This window comes from Chenopodium album, chromosome 20 (assembly GCF_948465745.1).
Source record: "Chenopodium album chromosome 20, dcCheAlbu1.1, whole genome shotgun sequence".
Classification (NCBI taxonomy): domain Eukaryota; kingdom Viridiplantae; phylum Streptophyta; class Magnoliopsida; order Caryophyllales; family Amaranthaceae; genus Chenopodium; species Chenopodium album.
Window position 1 is genome coordinate 7,792,743 of NC_137853.1, and position 22,192 is coordinate 7,814,934.

The 22,192-nt window shown below is 39.4% G+C and overlaps 3 protein-coding genes across 3 annotated transcripts; 2 read left to right on the plus strand and 1 right to left on the minus strand.

Moving 5' to 3' along the window:
* The first annotated feature begins 5,844 nt into the window (after positions 1–5,844).
* On the plus strand, positions 5,845–6,531 carry LOC145598536 (osmotin-like protein OSML13). The gene has a single exon (XM_081654910.1). The coding sequence runs from the start codon at positions 5,863–5,865 to the stop codon at positions 6,529–6,531; it is 669 nt and encodes a 222-aa protein (XP_081511036.1). The 5' UTR covers positions 5,845–5,862.
* A 2,149-nt stretch (positions 6,532–8,680) lies between these two features.
* On the minus strand, positions 8,681–9,367 carry LOC145596734 (alpha-amylase/trypsin inhibitor-like). Its single transcript, XM_081652942.1, has one exon. It carries the CDS (start codon positions 9,365–9,367, stop codon positions 8,681–8,683), a length of 687 nt encoding a protein of 228 aa, XP_081509068.1.
* Positions 9,368–13,168: 3,801 nt separating this feature from the next.
* On the plus strand, positions 13,169–16,097 carry LOC145598943 (uncharacterized). Its single transcript, XM_081655343.1, has 2 exons — positions 13,169–14,531; positions 15,021–16,097. Exons 1-2 carry the CDS (start codon positions 13,269–13,271, stop codon positions 16,047–16,049), a joined length of 2,292 nt encoding a protein of 763 aa, XP_081511469.1. The 5' UTR covers positions 13,169–13,268; the 3' UTR covers positions 16,050–16,097.
* The last annotated feature ends 6,095 nt before the right edge of the window (positions 16,098–22,192 follow it).

Consider the following 22,192-nt stretch of genomic DNA (forward strand, 5'->3'; position numbering starts at 1 on the left):
AATAATATTCTGCTAGATAAATTTCCTGACAGTTTGCTCTGTGATATTCGAGGCTGCTTCAGCCTCAATCCATTTGCTGAAATAGTCGATGCCGACTATTAACCATCTTTTCTGGTAAGGTGCATCTGGGAAGGGTCCCAAAATATCCAGCCCCCACTGGGCAAATGGGAGCGGATTAAGGATCGGCTGAAGGTCTCTAGCTGGCTGATGGATGACTGGTGCGAATTTTTGACATTTCTCACATTTTCTGACCAGCTCCTTAGCGTCTGAGATCATGGTGGGCCAGTAATATCCAGCCCTCAATGCCTTATGGGCTAGGGTCCTTCCGCCGATGTGGTTCCCACAGATGCCGAGGTGAATCTCTCGAAGAATGTAATCCGCATCTGTTGGTCCCACGCATTTCAGCAATGGGGCTGAGAAGGATTTTTTCAAAAGCTCTCCTCTGAAGACGATGAACCTTGAGCTAGTTCTCTTCAGCTTGGAGGCCAAAATTTTGTCTTCGGGGATTTCTCCCTGAAGCTTGAAAGCTAGGATGGGGTCCATCCAGCTGGGCTCTGGGTCGGCGCAGCACACTTCAAGTGCTTCGTCGACACTTCTTTCTCGGTGCACTTCCACGTATACAGATCTGTCCAGCTCAGTGAGAGTTGAACTGGAAAGTTTGGAAAGTGCGTCGGCTTGTGCATTCTGACCCCTAGGGATCAGCTGTATTTCAAAAGTTCTCAGCTTGGCAATAACTGACTTGATCTTGGCAAGATAAGCTATCATGGAGGGCTCTTTGGCCTCGTAGCTGCCACTGATCTGATATGCCACTAGCTGAGAGTCTGTTTTGAGACAGACATGCTCGGCTTCCAGAGAGATGCACAATTCTAGGCCTGCAATTGCTGCCTCGTACTCAGCTTCGTTATTCGAAGCCTTGAAAGAAAATTTTAGTGCATACTCAAAGGATTTGCCTTCGGGAGAGGTTATCACTACCCCTGCCCCCGAACCATTTACGGTGGAGGATCCATCTGTAAATACGGTCCAGATTTTCTTTCATCGTCTAGCGTCTCTTGGTACGAGCATTCGGCCAAGAAGTCCGCTAGAGCCTGAGCCTTGATGGCTGCTCTCGGCTGGTAGCTGATGCTGAACTCAGTGAGCTCGAAAGCCCACTTGGCCAGCCTACCGGATTTTTCCACTTTGCCGAGAACTTTTTCCAGCGGCTGATCAGTGAAAACCACTATCTGATGGTAATCAAAATAGGGCCTCAACTTCCGAGCAGCTACCACTATTGCAAAGGCAATTTTCTCAAGCAGAGGGTAGCGAGTCTCGGCATCCGTCAGAGTGTGGCTGACGAAGTAGATCGGTTGCTGAACTTTATTTTCTTCCCTCAGCAGCACCGCACTGATGATAGCTGGGCTAACAGCCACGTACAGATACAAAGTTTCTCCCTCCACTAGGCTAGCCAGAGTTGGGAGTTGAGCCAAGTGCTCCCGAAGCTGCTTAAAGGCTCCTCTTTGCTCTTCTTCCCAAATGAGCTCTTTTGTTTTTGGAAGTTTCAGGGCTTTGAAGAAGGGTAACCCCTTATCCGAAGCTCTTGAAATGAACCTCGAGAGGGCTGCCATTCTTTCGGTGAGCCGCTGAACGTCCCTTTTTGTTTTCGGCTCAGGAAGATCTAGAGCTGCTTTGACTTTGGAGGGATTGGCATCAATCCCCCTCTTGCTGACCATGAATCCAAGGAATTTCCCTGACTTCACGCCGAAGACACACTTCTTCGGATTCAGCTTCATTTGATGTTTTCTTAAGGTGGCGAAGGTTTCAGCCAGGTCCTTAACATGGTCTTCAGATTTCTTGCTTTTGACGATTGAATCGTCAACATAGACTTCCATGTTTCGGCCTTTTTGATCGGCAAAAACCTAATCCACCAGCCTTTGATATGTTGCCCCCGCATTTTCTAATCCGAAGGGCATCATTTTGTAATTGTACACCCCGGCGTTCGTGACGAATGTCGTCTTTGCTCGGTCGCCGGGGTGCATGAAGATCTGATGATACCCCGAGAATGCGTCCATGAAACTAAGCAAGGCGTGGCCGCTCGTCGAGTCGACTAGCTGATCGATTCTCGGCAAGGGATAGAAATCCTTTGGACAACCCTTATTTAGGTCCGTGAAGTCAACGCACATTCTCCAGGTACCATTGGCCTTCTGAACCATCACCACATTTGCCAGCCATTCTGGATATTGACAAGGCTCGATGAAACCTGCGTCCAGCAACTTTTTGACCTCGGCTGCGATGTCTCGGTTCTTATTTGCGGAGTAATTCCGCTTCTTTTGCTTAACTGGCTGACATGTTGGGTCGACGTTAAGCTTATGGGAGATGAGGTCTGGACTTATCCCAGGCATATCAGCTGCCGAGAAAGCAAACACATCTCTGTTGTCCCGAAGGAGTTGAATAAGTTCACAACGGGTGTTCGGATCAAGGTCCATCCCGATTGTTACATATTTCTCAGCATCTCCTTCGGTCAACTCGACCGTTTCAGTCTGCTGGTCCATGTCCATTGCTGATGGACTGGACTCTTCACAATCTGGCCTGCTGTCTATATCAGCAGGCGTCCCAGACTTCTTTTTCTTCGGCTGGCTCCCTGAGTCTTTCGGCTCAGATGAAGAGCTTGCCTTCTCTTTTTCTGACCCTTTTTCTTTGGGTACAGAACCTTGCGCCGAAGCACTTAGACCTTTCGGCTTCTTCGTGCTCGGCTCTTTTTCTTTTTCTTTCTCCTCCTCATCCTCATCATCGTCCTCTGGGCGACTAGTGGATGGCTTGAGGTAGTTGCACCTTCGGGCTTCCTTTTGGCTGCCCTGGATCCTTTCGGGGAAGCCGGCGTCTGAAACGTATATCATCAGCTGATGATAAGTTGAGACAACCCCTTGGATCTCGTGAATCATGGGTCTCCCCAAAATCACGTTGTACACTAAAGGAGCATCAATGACTAAAAATTCGGTCATGACATTCCTAGCTGCTTCGTCGCAGCCGATGGTGACAGGAAGTAGAACCTTCCCATCAGGATAAGTTGAACCCCCATTGAATCCGGATACTGGGTAGGATACCAGCGTGAGGTGCTTGGGCTTCAGCTTGATTTGATTGTAGGCCTTTCGGAACAAAATATTTGCCCCGCTACCACCGTCAATTAAGACTTTGCTAACGTCGTGGTTGGCCACCGTGGCGATGATCACAAACGGGTCCTCGTGAGGGTACGTCACCCCCCGGCAGTCAGCGGCTGTGAACGTCATGTTCGGCACCGGTGACTGGGGTGGCTGTATATCAGCATGATTCACCTGATGGGTCAGAGCCCTGAGGTGACGTTTGTGCTCCCTCCGAGAGCATGCTCCTCCCGAGATAACATGGATTGGAGGGAATTTTCCTTCCGCAGTTTTGCTGTTCTTTCGGGGGAAGTCAATTTCTTGCCGAGAGTCTTTCTCAAGCTTCTCGGCTTATTTTTTCTCGCGGTGATCCGCGATATATTTTTTCAAGTACCCTTTCCGGACCATATCCTCGATTTGGTCCTTCAGCTGGATACATTCTTCAGTGTTGTGTCCCGGTGATTCATGAAACTCACACCACTGATTTTTATTCTTGCGCTGATACCACTCTGGGAGCGGTCTCGGCTTTCTGTAACTCTGCTCCTCCTTCGTCACACTGTAGATCTTAGCGCGCGGAAGAGAGAGCGGAGTGTAAGATTCGTATCTGCCCGCGAAAGGAGCAGATTTTTCCTTCTTCAACTCGTTGGCCGAAGATTGTTCCGAGGCTTTCGCCTTTCCCTTTGCCTTCTGGCCTTGGCCTTCAGACGAGGGTGCTTGTTTTTGTTTCCCTCCCCCAGATTGAGGTTGGGTTTTTGCTTTGTTCCACTCCTCAGCTCGGATGAACTTATCCGAGGCATTCAATGCCTCCTCCAAGGTCTGAGGTGAATTCATGACCACGAAGTCGGAGAACGGCCCAGTTCTGAGACCGTGCTGAAGGGCGAAAACTGCCAGCCCTTGATCCAATTGAGAAATGCTGGATGACTCGTTGCTGAAGCGAGTCAGATAGTCTCGGAGGCTCTCGGCCTCACCTTGCTGCAGGCCCATGAGCTCTGCGGTAGTCTTCTCTCGGCGGGTGGAAAACTTGCTCTTGAACTTGGAGGACAGATCGTCCCACCCAGTAATTGAGCCTTCTTTAACTCCCTTGGAGATCCACGCTTGCGCGACCCCCTTGAGAGTGGTTGGAAAATATTTGCACCAAGTTGCTTCGGACCTGGGGCAGAGATGCATATGAGCCTCGTACGAGGCAATATGGTCCTTCGGATCCAAAGTTCCATCATAAGTAATGTGCGACGGGATTTTGACCGTCGGCACATGGGACTCCAATATCCATTGCTCGAATGGAGAACTGGAAGGCAGCATCACGGCTTTGCCCTTATTCCCAGCCAAAGGGACCGCGCTCCGCCCTCTCAGAGAGGTAGAAGTGGTTTTCGTCCCGGGCTGGGAGGTCTGGGCCTCGGCTATAGGGTAGGAGAGGCGACTGTGCACGCTCCGTTCCCTATCGCCGAGCCGGTCGTGAACGCTTCGGCGAGCAGTTTCTGGCCGAGAGGCAGAACTGCTGCTTTTATGGGTTCGGCTCGTGGTGAGCTGAGTGGAGGAATCCCTGAAGAAGTGAGAGTTCCTGTTTCTCTTCCTCTCGGTTCTCCAAGTATCCTCTTCCCATTCGCCAAGCTCCTTGAAGGAGGAGAGTTTCCCCCCTCCTGGCCGATGTTCCTCCGCTAATTTCTGGTTTGCGGAGGGGTTCGGTCGCGTGGAGGTGGCATGTTTTGGGCCTTCATGGCTTCCATGAGGACCGCTAGGGCTCTCGCTACCTCCTCCGAGTTGGGCCCTGTCAAGGGTGTCCTCGGCTGAGAGCGAGAGTAGGTGCGAATGCTCCGGGATTGGCTCCGGGCATGAGATTGGGTCCTTTGACTGGACCAGTTGTCCTCATTTGACCGAGGCGGACTCGGCGGATGATTGGACTGGATGATAGGAGATTCGGATCTCTCCCTAGGCTCCTCATGAGAGTCGGGTCCCGCGGAGGGGCTCCTATCCCGAGGAGGAGACAGGCTAGACGTGGGGCGTTTCGAGGGACCCCCTCCTAGTGACTTTCGGCGCTTTCTCAGAGGAGAAGCATCGTCGTTTTTGTTCTTGCGATTCTTAGCCATTGGAACTAAGATTGAGGTGGAACGATTGAAATTGGCTTAAAGATTTTTTGAAAGTCTTCCCCACAGACGGCGCCAAATTGTTTCGGGTAAAAACAATGGGACCTTGCCGAAGGTCTAATAAGGTGGTGAAGACTGGGCTCGGTCCAAGTGATGATGGACTGAGGATTTCCTGCACAGCAAACACACGTAAACTAGCCTCGGGGGTGTTGCCGAGGAAGGCCCCTCCGATGCTAAAGTCAGTACAATGTGTAGAGAGAAAGCTATGCAAGAGAGTTAATTGCTTGAGGCTTTGTGTGAATGAATGTACAAATGTAATATTGATGGCTTTTATACCTTTGCATATATGGGAGAAACGGGCTTTGGCCCAATTGACTTGCCTTGTGGACTGATCTTGACTTTAGCATTATTTGGAGAGTTGAACCTTGACCTTGGGCTTTTAATTGGATCATTTAATGACTAGGCCCAATTGGACTAAATTGGACCCAAACACTTACCATCAGAATTCAGAAGTCCGTCGATTGCAATTGCACCAATTCACCAAAACACGCACGCAAAAAGGATCAGATTAGCCGCCTCCAAGCTGTATATAAACACCCCTCTATCATCTCAACATTTCCTCCCATCAAAACTTCATTACATAAATTATTACCAAAATACACCACTTCATCATGAGTCCTATCTCTGCTTCTCTTGTTACATTTTTACTTTCCATCATTACCATCACCCATGCAACCACCATCACCGTAGTCAACAACTGTGACTACACCGTGTGGGCTGCCGCCGATCCAGGAGGCGGTAGGCAACTCAATAAAGGAAACACATGGAACCTAAACCCAGCACCCGGGACCAAAATGGCACGTATCTGGGGCCGAACTGGGTGCAACTTTGATGGCAATGGCAACGGTAATTGTCAAACTGGAGGGTGTGGTAAACTAGTGTGTAACCCGGGCAATTGGGGTACAATCCCAAAGACTCTATTCGAGTATGCTCTAGCACAACCAAATAATCCAACCGACACCATTGATATCTCCTTTATCGAAGGGTTCAATATCCCTATCTCCTTCAGCCCCACTTCCAACTCCGGTGCACTTGGTGGGAAGTGTCGTACAATTAGGTGCACCGCTGACATTAACGGGCAGTGCCCCCAGAACTGGAGGGTTCCCGGCGGGTGTAAAAGTCCTTGCACGTCGCAAGGTATTGGAACGTGTGGTGCTAATGGTGACTCTAGGTTTTACAAGCAAAGGTGCCCTGATGCTTATAGTTTCCCTGAGGATGATCAAACCAGCACTTTCGCTTGTCCTTCTGGAACTAATTATTGGCTCACTTTCTGCCCTTGAACGTTGATAAACAACAAACTAGGGTGTTTAAAATTGGTTCGAACTTGCTTTTATTATTACCTTTACATGTGATACTACAAGCTATACATGTTAAATTAAAGGGTTTCAAAAAAAAAAAATTAAAGCTATAGATTGATGGAAATTCAACTATACGTGCAATAAGCTAGGGCTAGTTGTTCTTATATGTTCAGCTCTAGCATTCTGTATTTCAGCTGAAAATAATGATCATAATAATAATGTGTAACGTTGTGTTTATTTATCACTGTTTGTCTATCCTTGGTCTACAAAACTACTAGTGCCGAAGGAAACGTTCTTTTTCTTTTTTAAGCTCAAAGATCCAATTGACTAAACTAGACTAATGTTCCATTTCTCTAGCCCAAAATTTAGACCAGTTCTAGGCCCAATGAGCATTTCTAAGCCCATAGATAAATTTTGTTTCAATGGAGCAGTACATTACAGTGGTAACCCAAAGTTTTGGATTATTCTCTTTAATAGCCAAACCAAACTTAATTTTAACTCTCAATGATAACCATTTTTATTTATTTTTTTGGTTTATATTTGAGAATATAGATGAAGTGGGATTATCATTGAAAAGTAAAAATTTGGTTTGGCTACCAAAGAATATTTTTCAAAAGTTAGGCCGCTTATCATTGAGAATTTCTCATATATAAAATTCAATTTCAACAAATTATTTTTCATAATATGTGAAGTTAGAACTATCAAATGATAATCGAATATTATACCTGTCAAAAGCCAACTTAAAAATAAACAACTTTGTTCAACTGACAATAATTAGTACACACAACTATACAAGCAACTTCATAACTTCGTAATATTCCAAATAAAATGGAAGTATCTAGTCAGTTAATACATACAATTGCAAATTTAATCAAACATTTGATGGGCCTAGGGTTATTGATTGGAATTTGAGCATTCATACTTTTTTCATCTCACCAAGGCTTTTCAATTTCTTGAAATCTAAGCATTCATGCTTCTTTCTTCTCAACTTTTTTTGAGCTTATCCTTCTCACTTAGAGCATAGCCATCCATTGTTCTTTTGTAATGGGCATGAAGAGAGAGAATTGAAGATTAAAAACAATATTATAAAATGCAAAAAATAGCATTTTTGGAGAAAGAAATGTCATGACCAGGTTATGGCCATGACCTCTAGCAAATGGTGGGCAAAAGATGTTAGCGTGCCAAATGTCTTGTGAAAATAGGCCTACAGTGTTATTTTTAATTTTTTTTTCAATGTTTTCTGTAAAAAAAAATATATATATATATAATCAGGATAACCGATGAAAGTATATGGGCATAGCTGGGTATGAGAATTGGGCATGAATGAAGTGGAAAAGAGAGATATGTATCAACTATTTGATGACGACCATTGGCTTGGGCAACCATTGGTAATACTCTAATAGATAGATACTAGAACTAATAAAGTACGTCCTATCCAATGATAGAACCGTTGCTAAAGTTCAAAGTCTATTTTGTTTGCAAGAAAGACTAATTCCAAATTGCAAAGTAAGTGAAAACCATGAATGAAAATGTATGGTTCTACTCATGGATTTCTCTAGCTTTTTTTTTTTTTTCCTTCTTTGTGCTTAATAGTTGGTTTGTTTGCTTTGGGCCTTTAATTTGCCCCTTTCTTTCACCTCAAAAAATGTAATGATAGTGTGTTAAGCTAAGGAGAGGTGTGTCTAAAAAGAGATCTTTATCAATTAAAGTAGAGTAGAGTAATTAGAGAAAACGATTTACCATGTATTGATATTAACAAACATATATATAGTACAAACTAAAATAACCTAAAACTCCTAAAAGATATATACCAAAGACCACAAACATAATATTTGCATAGCCAACCGAATTCTAATGTTATCGAATGCGACACATTAGTCCAAATGTCGAATCCTAAAATAGAGTCCTCAATTTTGAGTATCATACTTTCAAAGACATTCAATTTATTGGCTTTTAAAAATAGATATTTATGAGCCAAAATACAACATTGCACACTCAAACACACTACAACAACCAAATTTGTGCATTTTATTATATATTAGGATGATATCCCATTTATTTATAACGGAGTATTATCGTAGTAGTCCATACTACATTTTTAGATAGATTTAAAGAGTACTACTATATAAAATCAAGGACAAAATGTAACCCTGTAATTGGTACCAGAAGGACAAGTATAAAGGCTAGTAGCATCATCCTTAGGATAACTGTAAGCATCTGGACACCTACTCTTAAAATAGCGAGAGTAATCCGTTGGAGGGCAAGTATCTCTATAATTATTTATACAACAATATCTATCTTCTCTGAGCGCCGTGCACGGGTTGTTACACCCTCCCGGGGCCTTAAGCCGATCAGGGCACGGGCCAATAAGGTCAGCCGTGCAAGAGGGTCCTCTGCTACACCCGCTTACAGGCAAGAAACTCATGGGCACATTGAACCCATCAACCAAAGAGATGTCAAAGAAATCCATGTTGTTATATTGTCTTAGGGCATACTCAGCTAAGGTGTTAGGGGGTGTCCCATAATTCGTGCATTGGAGTACCCCACCACAGTCTCCTGTGATGCACCTTAGCCCATTTGACCCGTTGGGTGTGCACCCGGTACGAGGCCAAATGCGACCACGATCTTGTCCAGGGTTGGCTGTGATAGTCCATGTTTCACCGGTATTCAAACGTCGGCCACCACCGGGTACTGCAGCTGCCCAAATAGTGTAAGGGCAGTTGTTTCTTATTGTAAAAGTGGCTGCATGGGTGGGAGTGGAGATTAGGGAAGCAAAGACTATGAAGTGGCAGAAAATGAAGGCAGATTTAGAGATCATGTTGGACAAAATAATTAAAAAGAAAATTATATGGAAATTGTATTTGTTGATTGTTAGTGTACTTAGTTGAGCTTGTTTGAGTTTATATAGCTAGGAAAGGAAGGGAAGAAAAGTCACAAATGATCACTATATCCAAGGAAAATGGTGGAGTCCTAGGTAGAAAATAGAAATACCAGGACATTTTCTTTAACCAAACTTACAAGTTTAAGCTAATTTCATACGTGTATAATTTAATAATTATGAGCGCTGCGCACTGAACAATAATTCATGTACCTTATTGAACCATAAATATCATTGCATACAAAATAAATTAACGAGTATAGCTGTATAAAATGAAATGAAAATATAATGTCCAACATGTTAAACAAAATTAAGGCTAAATTAAAGGTTTTAACAACATACGAAGTATAATATTAAAAAATGGAGATTTTGAAGCTAATTATCGGCTTATAGATCGACTTGATGCGCCCATCAGTGTTATAACTTGTAAGGGTCTAACCGTCTAAGGACAACTCAAGCGATCGTCAATATTTGTACGAGTACTACGTATGCGTACCAACGGTTGCATTTATATTCATTTATTCAATGCCATCATCATTTTGTTAAGTCATAATTTTCGGTACCTTGCACTTCTATGGTATAGGGTGTTTTAAAGTCATTCAGTCATTCTAGATAAATACTCATGTTAATTATATTTAAGTTATAAATCAGATTTATGCCATCATCAATTTTTTTTTTTTTTAAATTTATATATTGAGAATGAAGACATACATAAATAATAAAAATTAAGTGGATATTTCTTCAAAAAAATAAAATAAAATAAATAAATAAAAAGTGGACTTATTAAAAATTGAAAGAAATTATTCCATAATGATAAACTAGGGCTCGTTTATTTGATCAAGTTCGATTTTAAACTCAAAATGAAAACAAGCACGTTCGTGAACAAAGCTCGAACAAACCATTTAAATTCTTAACAAGCTAAGCTCGAACAAGTTTTCTACAAGATCGTTCAAGCTTGAGATCGATCGAACACTAATAATAATTATTAAGCATAGCTTGGACAGGCTAAATCTCGGCTCGATTTGGATTGTTTACATACAAACCTATTACACATTATATTGTAAGGAGTTTTACAATAAATGAAATATTGTTTTATTCACATAAGTTTTCACTTATCTAAACTTGCTTGTCTGAACTTATATCATTATGGGTCTGTTCACATTTACTTAATTTCAGTTCAGTTTAGTTCAATTCAGTTCAGCTCCAATCAGTTCAGTTCAGTTCAGTTCAGTTCAGCTCTTAATTTCCCTCTCTCATAAACTATTCATTTCAGCTCAATTCAGTTCAATTCAGCTCCAATCTGTTCAGTTCAGTTCAGCCGAGTTCAGTAAATGTGAACAAGCCCTATATGGACTTATCTTAACTTATCCAAAAAATTTAAACTTATTTCAATAGTAAATTGTACTTGAGTATTTCTTATCAAAACTTATTTTCTTGAACTGAAATTTATCTAAACTTAACTAAATTAAACTTATTACATTTAAAATAAGTGAAAATAAAGTGAACAAAACAAGCTCTTATACACATTCTCCATTATTTACTAAAGGTGGATAGCTGTAACAAATCATTGTGCTTCAAAATGTTAGAAATCCTTGTCATTTTCAAAGAATAAAATATTGCATTAATACTTCAAAGCTGCTCTGCATATTATACATGCTTATTGCATGCATTACATTATTGTTTGTTGGATCTTTTTTTTTTTTTTTTTTTTTTTGAAAGCAATTGTTTGTTGGGTCTTTTTTCATTTATAAATTATTTTGGGAGGATTTTTTTTATTTAAATTGATAACAAAACATACAATCTATATTATTATATATTAAAAGGCGTTCCTAATCAAGGATACACGCCACGTGTCACCCCTCTCTTCCACCAAGAGCATGCCACATCACCCAATTAGAAATGTGAATGCCACGTGTCATTTGAAAAAAGTGTTTTTTGTCAAGAGTCGAACTTGATTCCATTGGAAAATAAATAAGAAGTCTTACCAACTTAGCTATCTAATAATATGGTTAACTTATTCTTCTTAAATATATTTAATGTAGACCATGAGAGTGTTTTTATTTGTACTTTTACATGTCAAAATTTTTTTAGACTAAATCTAAAATAAAAATATTTAACACTATTATGTACATACAGAATATTAAAAGTAAAGTTTTATCTACATAAAATATAATATATGAAAACTATAATATATTAATTTTTAACGTATCGACCCGGGGCATCGCCCGGGCTAAACACTAGTTTTTTTTAAAAGTGAGGGTCATGAGTAAATGGTTGCATTAAAAGACAGTTGTTTATGATAATTGTTGCATTTATAAAAATTGATGTATTATTATCTAAAATTTTATGTGATGATTAAATATTGGAACAGAGAGAGTATATACGTTTTTTTTTTTTTTTAACATGCTTTCTTAACAGAGTAACTTTTTAGTTTAATTCATGTTTCTAATCACACTTTTTTTTTACAATAATATATCCTCATTTGGCCCATTACAAGTTATCTAGGTTTACTAGTAATATTCCCTCAAAAAAAAAATAAAGGTTTACTAGTAATAGATTTCATACCCAATTTCAATTATATACAATCTCATCTGACTAAAAATACGATAGAGTTTACCTACTATTCCATAGTAGACCTGGTAATCCTGACTCAGACCCGATAACCCAACCCGAATGACTCGAAATTGACCCAAAAACATTGACCCGAAACCCGAAATTGACCCGACCCGAAAATGGAGTTGACCCCATCTTGACCCGACACCCGAACTGACCCGACGCGAAGTTGACCTGACCCAAAATTGACCCGAATTGTTTGATCCGAACAGACCCAATACCCGAAATTGACCTGAACTAACCCAATACCTGAAATGACATGAACTAAAATTACCTTATAATTGAACTTAAAATGTTTTTTACCAAAAATAACTCAAATTGTTCATCTTTAATCGTAGATTAGCTCATAAACTGAATTGGTAGTGTTGTTAAAACAATAACAAAATATATACAACATATAAAATTATTGATTTGAACTTGCATTGATTCACAAATAAAACAACCCGAACATGACCCGAACAGATTTTGACCTGGCCCGAATATGACCCGAACATACTTGACCCGAAATTAACCCGTCCCGAACATACCCGACCCGAATTGACCCGACCTGACCTGATTTTTTTTTTTTTTTTTTTCGTTTTTTGAAAACACTCCATGGTAGTATTTAATTTATGCATAATCCTAGATTCCCAAATCCATCTCTAACATCCGTGATTAAGTCAATTTATTTGTAACATCCAAACAATAAATTCCTTTCCAAAATCGCTAAACAAAAAGCTAGTAGCAGCAAAATCCAAATTTTTCCAACCATGTAACATGCACAAAGTAGCCGTTACCCAATTCAAATCAAACCACATTGTGACAAAAAAGATTCACATTTAGGAAAAACACGAAATCTTATCAATCTTTTAGACATTAAATATTCTAAATTAAAAGGGTAAGTAAGTTCAAACAAAAGGTCATTTCTTACTGTACATCAGTAGTGAAGTGAGTTTAAAACAAATAATCCAAAACATACACATCAGAAATCACCCACTTTTAATTTAACGGCTACATTTCCACATTCGCCCGCCCTTCCCCCAAAATTTGAATTTCTTTCTTTCTTTGAAAACTGTGCCCTGTTTTCTTTTCTCTCTCCTCCAAATTCCTCAAATTTCAAATCTTTTTCTTCTCTACCTCTCATTTTGCTCCTCCCACCTACTTTAATTAAACCCTTTATCTTTCTCTTTCTCTTTAATCCTTCAGATTTTTAGTTTAATCTTATCAAAATTAATTTCATAGATTAAAGATGGGTTGTTGTTTGAGCAAGAATGACCCATGTTCAAATTCAAATTCACAAATCAAACAAACTGATACAAAAAAGAATCTTCCGGTCCCGGTTCCGATTCCAATTCCGGTTAAATTAGAGCAGTCTAAGAAACAATTAGCCGGTTTCGAGGCGGCAACCCCGAAACCGGAATGTAACACAAAAGAGATAGAAAGAGAAACAAAGGAGGTATCAACAAAGAAGAAGGAGGTTTTTGTAATCCAACACAGAGAAAGTAATGAAAAGAGACCGGATTCAGATGGGTCAGCTTCAAATTCATCGAATTCGAGTGACCCAAGTAGAGGATCCGGGTCAGAAGAGATTGGTAGGAATATACTAGCAGCTGCTGCAAATGGGCAAGCAGTGAGAACTTCAAGTTGTACAAAGGAAGAAGTTGATGCCATTTTGATTCAATGTGGTAGGCTTAGTAGGAGCTCATCTGGTAAAGGTAATGGAAATGGGAATGGGAATGGGAATGGGCATGGAAGGAGGTATTCGGGTTCGAAACGGAGTTTCGATTTCGATAGAGAGAATGATACTATTGAGGATTCAAAAAGAATAGGAAATAGGAATGAAGATGAATTGAATGATGATGATGAACGATCGAGGAGGCGACAGTCCCGGGGTTCGAACCGAAGGAGGACTACTCCGAGTAGGAGTAGGGAGAGGGACCAACAGCAGTTAAGGTCAGGGAGTAAAGAGAGATCACAGAGTAATGGTAGAAGGGTTAGTAGGTCCCCCGGAAGACGGTCCGAAAGTCCGATAACTCAAACGCAAAATGGTAATGGAAATGGTAATGGCAATGGGAATGGGAATGTTAGGCCAGGGAAATTAGTGTCTGTTCCTGCAACTGTGACTTCACTGTCTGTTGAAAAGGGTAGTGTTGGAAATGGAAATGGAAATGGAAATGATGGGAATGTGAAGAGGGTTTTGGTGAAGAGGAATGTGGGTTCGCCGCGGTCTCAGTCACCGGCTAGGGCGATTTCACCTGCGAGGGCTAGTTCACCTGTAAGGGGTGGTAATCAAGGGAATGGTGGAGGGCAGCAGCAGCCGGTTTCGGCTCCGTTGAGCCGGAATGGGTCGAGGAAAGCTGAGCATTCGCCGTTTAGGAGGACTCCTTTGAATGAGATTGATATTAATTCGCTTCCGTTTCATCCGCTTTCTAATAAGAGGCCTGTTAGTAAAGGGAAGGAAATTGAGGAGGATGTTGTGGCTGTTAAGCAGCCTGTTAATTCTGGTTTTCAGGTAACTTTTTTGACCTGTTAGCCTCTTTATTGGTCTTAATGTTGTTGATTTGTGTTTTGTAAAAAATTGTTAGTAGATTGGACATGCTATTTTATGCTTATTTACATAATTAGTTTACTGCATCTTAACTCAGAAATCAGAATAGGATAAGGATTTGGAAATAAGACATGTTTCTGATTTGCTATTTTCTGTGAAATACACTATTTATTTGTTTGTGGTCTTTGTACCTTGTATACTACTATACCATAACACTTGAATAAGAATGGCGTTTTCGAATTCGTGTATAATGATAATCTATATGCAATTTGGGGGTTGTTTTTCTAAATACAATTTTTAGGCATAGGGTAAAAATCAAGCCTTGATATTGCAATGATTCAGTGCAGTACTGACTGCCTTGTTTTGGAGTGACCGAGATTGCAAATCATATTTCTGCTTTTAGTTGCATCATGTCTATAAGCTGAGTTGCTCCTGTTGTGAATTGTGATGCAGCAGAACAAGTATGCTGAGACAAACAATGTTAAAGCATCTATTCAGGGGACTCATAGAAGAAGCAGAAGTAGAGGGGCTGAAGGATATGAGGTTACAAAAACTAATTACTGCAGAGTGAATGAGCTTCAGCCGCCAAATGTTGAGCAAATGATTGAGGATAAGAGAGGGCCATTAGATACAGTTGAGTATGATGCCATGGTGACTCCGGTCGTAGTCTCGGGTGCTGAGACCCTGAAGTTGCCACAAACATTGATGAGAAGTAGGTCTGCAAGGCGATCACGAGACCTGGACATCAGTGTTGAGGCTCTTTTAGCCCCAACCCCGGCTACTGACTATAACTCTCTACTGCTTCGAGACATTCAGAATTTCCACCAGAAGAAAATCTCAAACACGAATGCTAATGCTAATGGTAATGCTACTGTAAATGCAAATGTCAGTAGCAGTAATAATGCTGGAAGTTCTAACATGGATGCGAGCAATTCGTACAAACTCCCACCATGTGTCAGCAAAGCATGTTCAATAGTTGACGCTGTGGCGGATCTTAACTCCATGACTGGCTCTGATGACAGGCGAAAAAGCCCAAAGGAAACCAACTTCTCTTTCAACAGTAATAAGAAGGTTTTAGAGTCCAAGGACCCCTTTGTAGAATCAGAAGTGAAAGTAAGTGATGATTTGATGGAGCCGAGTTTACACAAGTATGTGACAGTAAGGATGAAGGGGGGAGATTTCAATGACGAGGAGTCTTCTGGTAGCAATAGCTATGTGGGTGGAAGTCAGCAAAATTGGCTCTCTTCTTCAACTTGGGAGCCAACTTCAGCTGATTCAACGGAGTCTTGGACTTCAAAGTCTTACAGCCGAGAAGAGCTGAACCCTGCAAGATTTCAAAGATACGCTACATCTGAAATTGCCTGTGGAATCAATGAGGAACCTGAGAAGAAATGCAGCAATGGAGGAGCTGCTCGTGTTAGGACAATCGCCAGTAGAGCTCTTACTGCATCAACATCAAAAGCAGCTGCTGCCTCAATGTAAATTGTTTGTTCTGTGTTTTAGTTTCATTGTAGGGTAAGATTATGCTTGTAAAGTAGTTGCATACTTTGCAACTCGTTTTTCTTTAGCTTCTTATCAAGATTGTTTAGAGAAAGTTTCTCTAAGGTATTGCAAATTATGCCTTTCACCGGATTAATTTGAATTTCTCAATGTTATTCATAAATGACCAATAATTACAAGAACTAACAGTTTACAGAATTATGCACATTCTGCCATTAGCAGATTAGCTATATATGAGTAATGTTGTTAAGATTTCGTAGCAGTATCATGTAGAAAGAATGATTAGTGTGTTTTTGAGTAAAAGATGGATGATACAAATTCTCGTCACCTGGTCCATTTGATACAGATGCAGACTGCTGCAAAAATTTTACATCTTTTGACAGTATAAAAATGCAATATAAAGATAAGAGGAGTACATAAAGTACTTTAGATAGGTTGAAAAATATGTAGTATGCTGCAAGGGAGATGCAATACATCTGATCAGGTGGTAAAGAAGAGTATTTGTAGATATTATCGTTGTTTTGAAGTGTTCCGAATATATAGAAAGGACAGATTGTTTGGAACAACATAATAGTAGGCATGAATTTCATGAAACAACTTGTTGTAAGAAGTTGAGTACTAGAAGCAATATGTTTTATGAGTTTCAGTTATTTTCCAATGAAATCAGCCATATATGAGAAGAATAACAATTGCATTCTATACTTCAATGCTTAATCAAGTCATCAGTAATGACTGTTGGTTAGTGTTTTCTTGATAACAGTTCATTATATGCTCATTTCATCAATAATAAACATTACCCTTCATGAAACATACTCCGTAATAGTGTAATACTAGTAGTAGATGTTACTGAGTACATTGTTTATGTACAATTTTCAAGATTAAACTTTGTTTATTAAACTTTCTTAGATATATGCTATTGAAGTAATAAATAAAAATCATACCAACCACTAAGGTTCTGTTTAAAGGCTTTTTCATGATATTGTATAATCAAAATGTATAAAGGAGTAATCAATGGTCAAAGTACAACCTCGAAAATCTTATGAATGAAGAGCGTATTCAATATAGTAATCTCCTAAGTTGCATGACTCCAAGAGCTTAAAGATGGTCCTGAACTCCTTTTCACCTCAAATATTTTTTTTTTAGTCATTTCATAAAGCCAATCCACTTTAGACACCATAATCAACCCGATATATATATATTCAATATATATATATATATATATATATATATATATATATATATATATATATATATATATATATATATATATATATATATATATATATATATATATATATATATATATAATCAGCTCTAATTTAATCCTTCTAGTAGTCTAGTTTATGAATTCTCAACCAAATAGCTCCACGCAATTGCAAATTCGGAGTGAATTTTACAAGTTTGGGCCAAGGTTTCAACGGCTTAATATGAAGTAAATTTTAAAACTGAACCATTACTTATTGTGATATTATCAATTTTATTAGTGTGACTTATAAATAACACAGATTATTTTTTAAGGTTTATTCCGTGATTAAATTATTCTGTATTTGTAAATCGGTGTATGTTATTTTACTTAGTTCATTTGGACTTGAATATAGTATGTAGAAAATGGGTTGATTTTTTTGTTATTTTGCATATTCCTCCTAGACATATCGAATTTTAACAAATGGGTTGAATTATAGTTAAGGTTGTCTTTTTGTCAATTAATTTGTGGTCCTACCACTAAATTGACTCAATCAAACCTAGGTATTGAAATTAAATTTTATCATACATTACTTGTACTCCACAATAGTGCACATTTCCAATCTATATTATAGTTTCAAACCAAACATGTATTGATTCATAAATACGGAATAAGCAAAGCAAATAATGTTTACAAAAGTCACAAACAATTGAGAAAGTTTGTCAGTTACATAGCGCAATACAAAATAGCCTTCGAATTAGATTACTACAACCTACGATTAACAATCTAACATAAGAGTACTAAATTACATTGGTTACATCTTACATTCTTACCTACCTTTAGTCAATATTTTTAAAATTTGACCTTCATAAAATGAGTAGATATGAAATTATGAATCAATAATGTAATGTGTTTTTTTTTTGATTCATATGAGCCACAAGGGCGGGTACAACGGGGGGCGGGGGGAATTCCAGCATATGCTGGGGGTAAGGATCGATCCCGTAACCTCGAGGTTACGAAATGGGAGTGCTACCATCAGGCTAACTCCACATCCTTTCAATAATGTAATGTGTAAGTGTAACTATTTAGTAACTGAGGAAGTATTATCTCCGTCCTCGTCCTCGCCCTCGCCCTCGCCCTCTTCATCCGCGTTATTGCTATTGTTCTCCTCATCCTCATCCCCGTCCTCGCCCTCGCTCTCGTCCTCATCCTCATCATCATCATTCTCCTCGTCTTCGTCATCGGAGCTACCCGAACCTTGCTGCTGAATCATCGGTATCACGTGTTCTTTTACTAAACCACGGATCATTTCATCAATCTGGGAATCCATTATATAATTGAACACCATAAAATCCCAAATAAAATCCGAACTCGAACTTGAACTTGAACTTGAATTAGAATCACTATCATAATTATACGAGTAGTCACGCATTCGCATTCTTTCAAGTTTGGATTCAATCATACGACTCAGGACTTGAGTTTGCTCACCATATGTTTTAACTATATTTCTTAAACTACTTTCAATCGCATTTTTCTGGGCCACATTGCTTGGTTCAATGCTCTTAGAATCTTCTGAATTTTCAGGAACACCAACACTTTCAGAACAAGTAAAAGTAATTAAATTCCCATTTACTGAAGAATCTGAATTTTGTTGTGGGGTTGGATTTCTTTGGATTGGATAATTTGGAAAATTCGGACGAGTTCCCGGATTTTGTACATACATTTGAAAATTTGGGAGAAAATTAAAATTCTGATTAGATTGGAAATTATTCGGATTTATTTGGTTTGGATAAAGAGGATTTGGAAAATTTTGGTTAGGATAGAAATTATTTGGAAAATAAGGATTCATAAAATTTGGATTAAGTTGGAAATTATTCGGATTTACTTGATTTGGGTTCGGATTAGGATTTGGATGATATGAGAAATTTGGATTTATTTGGTTTGGATGATATGGGAAATTCGGATTAGGAAAATTGTGATTAGGTTGGGAATAATTTGGATTTGTTTGGTTTGGATGATTTGGAAAATAAGGATAATAAAGAGGCAGATACATTTGAAAATTAGGATTGGAAGTAAAAGTTGGGTTTGGTTGGGAGTTATTGGGGAACATTGAGTTTTGATAATGAGGATAATTGGGATTGGGATGATTTACAGTATTCTGCAAATACATTGGAAAATTAGGTTGGGGATTAAAAATTGGGTTTGGTGGTGTTCTTTGTGGATTTGGAGTGTTTCGAGGATTCGGATTGTTTGAATTCATGTTTAGGTGTTGAAGACTGAAGAGTAAGCTGAATGAGAAAAATATTTGAGATGAGCTTGTGAGAATGCAGCATAATCCAGGGAGTAGGATATCTGATTTTTTTTTTCTTTTAAAAAAATTATTGAAATGAGAAAATGTAGCCGTTGATGTTTTATTTCAAAACAATGTTTGTTTTATGGCCGTTGGAAAACAGTGGAGCTAAATCTTGGGTTGTTGGAGGAAAAGCTGTGAGCTCAGTGCTAAGTTGCTATGTCGCATGATAAGTAATCATAGCATCAGTTAAGCTTAATGTGTTGTACAAGTTGTACTCGTACCGTTGCACAAGGCAAGGTTCTCATGTTAACCGACAAATTTTAGTTCAATAAGAAAGGTTGATGAGAGATTCTGAACCAAAGTCTATTAGTGATATCCATCCCCTCCGTTTTTTAAATAGCATTGGGGGCATGTGTCCTAGGGATGTCAATGGGGCGGGGCGGATGTTGGCCTTCCCAAGTTCCCATCCCCATCCCCATTCCCACCTAACATTTTCATCCCCATCCCCATCCCCGCGGCGGGTCTCATATTCATCCCCATCTCCGCCCCGGCGGGTACAACTCCAAAACCATCCCCGCCCCACCCCCCACTTGGATATCCATCCCCGCCTAATCCCCACCAAATACCCGCCTAATCTCCACCCAAGACCCACCATATTTCCGTGTCTCAAATACACAATCCTACATAATTAATACGGATTATAATATTAAAAAAAATTCTTAATATTACACACATTTTTGTTTATAATATAAGTGTAGTACAAAATATTATAATTTATATTTATTTCACGTAATTATTTTATAAAATAATATAAAAGTATATAGATGTGGGTATGAGGTGGGGACGGGGCGGGTACGAAGTGGGGCGGGGATGGGGCGGGTACAACTTAAAATCCACCCCCGCCCCATCACCCATGGTGGGTATCGTTTTCATCCCCATCCCCGCCCCACCACCCGCCAAACCGAGACCCATCCCCGCCCCACTGGGGCGGGGATGGGGCGGGTCTCCTATTTGACCCGCCCCACTGACCTTGTACGGTTGTACCACCTTCTTAACACAAACACAAATGAACTAACTTCCCAAGTGTACATTCATTACGGTGCTGCAAAAATGCTAAGACATCAAAGAAATCAGCTCGATCTTGGGATACAAATCCAAACTAACATATAGTAGCACCATTTCCACCATCAAGGCAGTAGGTGCTGATACAATGATACTCAAGGATTATGATGTCAATTATTTGCTTGTAAGCCCACTGTTGTTTGGCCGAAGCAGCATAAGAAAATAAACATACTTGCCAAAAAGGCAGGTCTTTTTACAATTATCAAAGAATAATTGTTACTCCATCCCTAAATTTTTGCCCCATTTGACAGTACACGGTCCCCAAAACACGTCTTAAAATGTCTATATTTTATTTCCATACACGTAAAAATTATGAAAATGTTATATTAATAAAATACACAATGAGACGAATATAACAAGACCTCTCATGACTATATGATATTTTATAGATTAACGGTAATTTTTGGTCAAATTTTTAACATTTGACCCCAAAAATGACAATGGGTCAAAAATAAAGGAATAGGGGGAGTACTACAGAAAATCTAAAATCATACATAATTGTAATTGTGATTGTAAATTCAATCATGAATTTAACCATAAGCCAAAAATACTTGTGAAATGTCCAAATGAGCAAATGCATAGATTACAATATGACGGAGTACAATCAGTACATAGAACGACTAATACACACTACACACTACACACCTAAAGTCCTAAACAAGTACGTCTCAAGATTGTTCTTTTGCTACATAGTGATCTCAACTAAACTTTCACAGGACCCAAAATATGCTTCCCTTATGCACAAATACATAATTTCTAGTTATTAAACTTCTGGTTCACTAGTTGTACGCTAATGTCAATCTTCATCAATCCTTTCACTTGTATACGGGCCATTAACTTCATCCTCGTCCCCATCATCGTCATCGGAACTAGTACTAGAACTCGAGTTAGGCTTCTGTAACATTGATGCTAGTACGTGTTGGTTCATAACATCAATCATATAATTCTCCATCCTTCGGCTAATTTGACGACGTTTAAATCTGCGACTATCACTTGATTGGTCGTGCCACTTATTAAATTTGGATATCATGCTATTAATATTGGATAAAATTGGATCTGGATCCAAACTCGAACTAGAACTTGAGCTTGAACTTGAACTCGAACTCGAACTATAATCCTTCAACATATCCTTAAGCAAATGATTGATTTGTTCTTGAGTTTGATGAGCATTACCTTGAACTGAATTCCGGGTGGAAGTAGATGGTTGATTAGTTGGAGAAGTGGATTGTTGTTGAGGATTTGTTGGTTGAGATGTCTGTTGAGAGGGTTCTGACATTGAGATTGTTTCGTGCGGCGTGTATACTGTATAGTGAATTAGTGAGTGAGAGAATGGAAAACTGAATCTGTATGTGACTGAAAGAATGAGATAATGTAGCCGTTGTTTCTCACTTTTTCCTTGTTAATACTGACACTGTGATATTCTTACCAAGGCATAAACAGTTTTTATAATCTATGCTTCATGGAATCATGGGTTACATTCATAAATTTCTCAAATGTAATAAAATACAGGGATACCAACAAGAGTTG

Bases quoted from the DNA above. Each gene is read 5' to 3' on its own strand.
- LOC145598536 (XM_081654910.1), top strand. From the start codon at position 5,863: ATGAGTCCTATCTCTGCTTCTCTTGTTACATTTTTACTTTCCATCATT.
- LOC145596734 (XM_081652942.1), bottom strand. From the start codon at position 9,367: ATGATCTCTAAATCTGCCTTCATTTTCTGCCACTTCATAGTCTTTGCT.
- LOC145598943 (XM_081655343.1), top strand. From the start codon at position 13,269: ATGGGTTGTTGTTTGAGCAAGAATGACCCATGTTCAAATTCAAATTCA. The intron at 14,532-15,020 runs GTAACTTTTTTG...ATTGTGATGCAG, and splicing joins CTGTTAATTCTGGTTTTCAG to CAGAACAAGTATGCTGAGAC.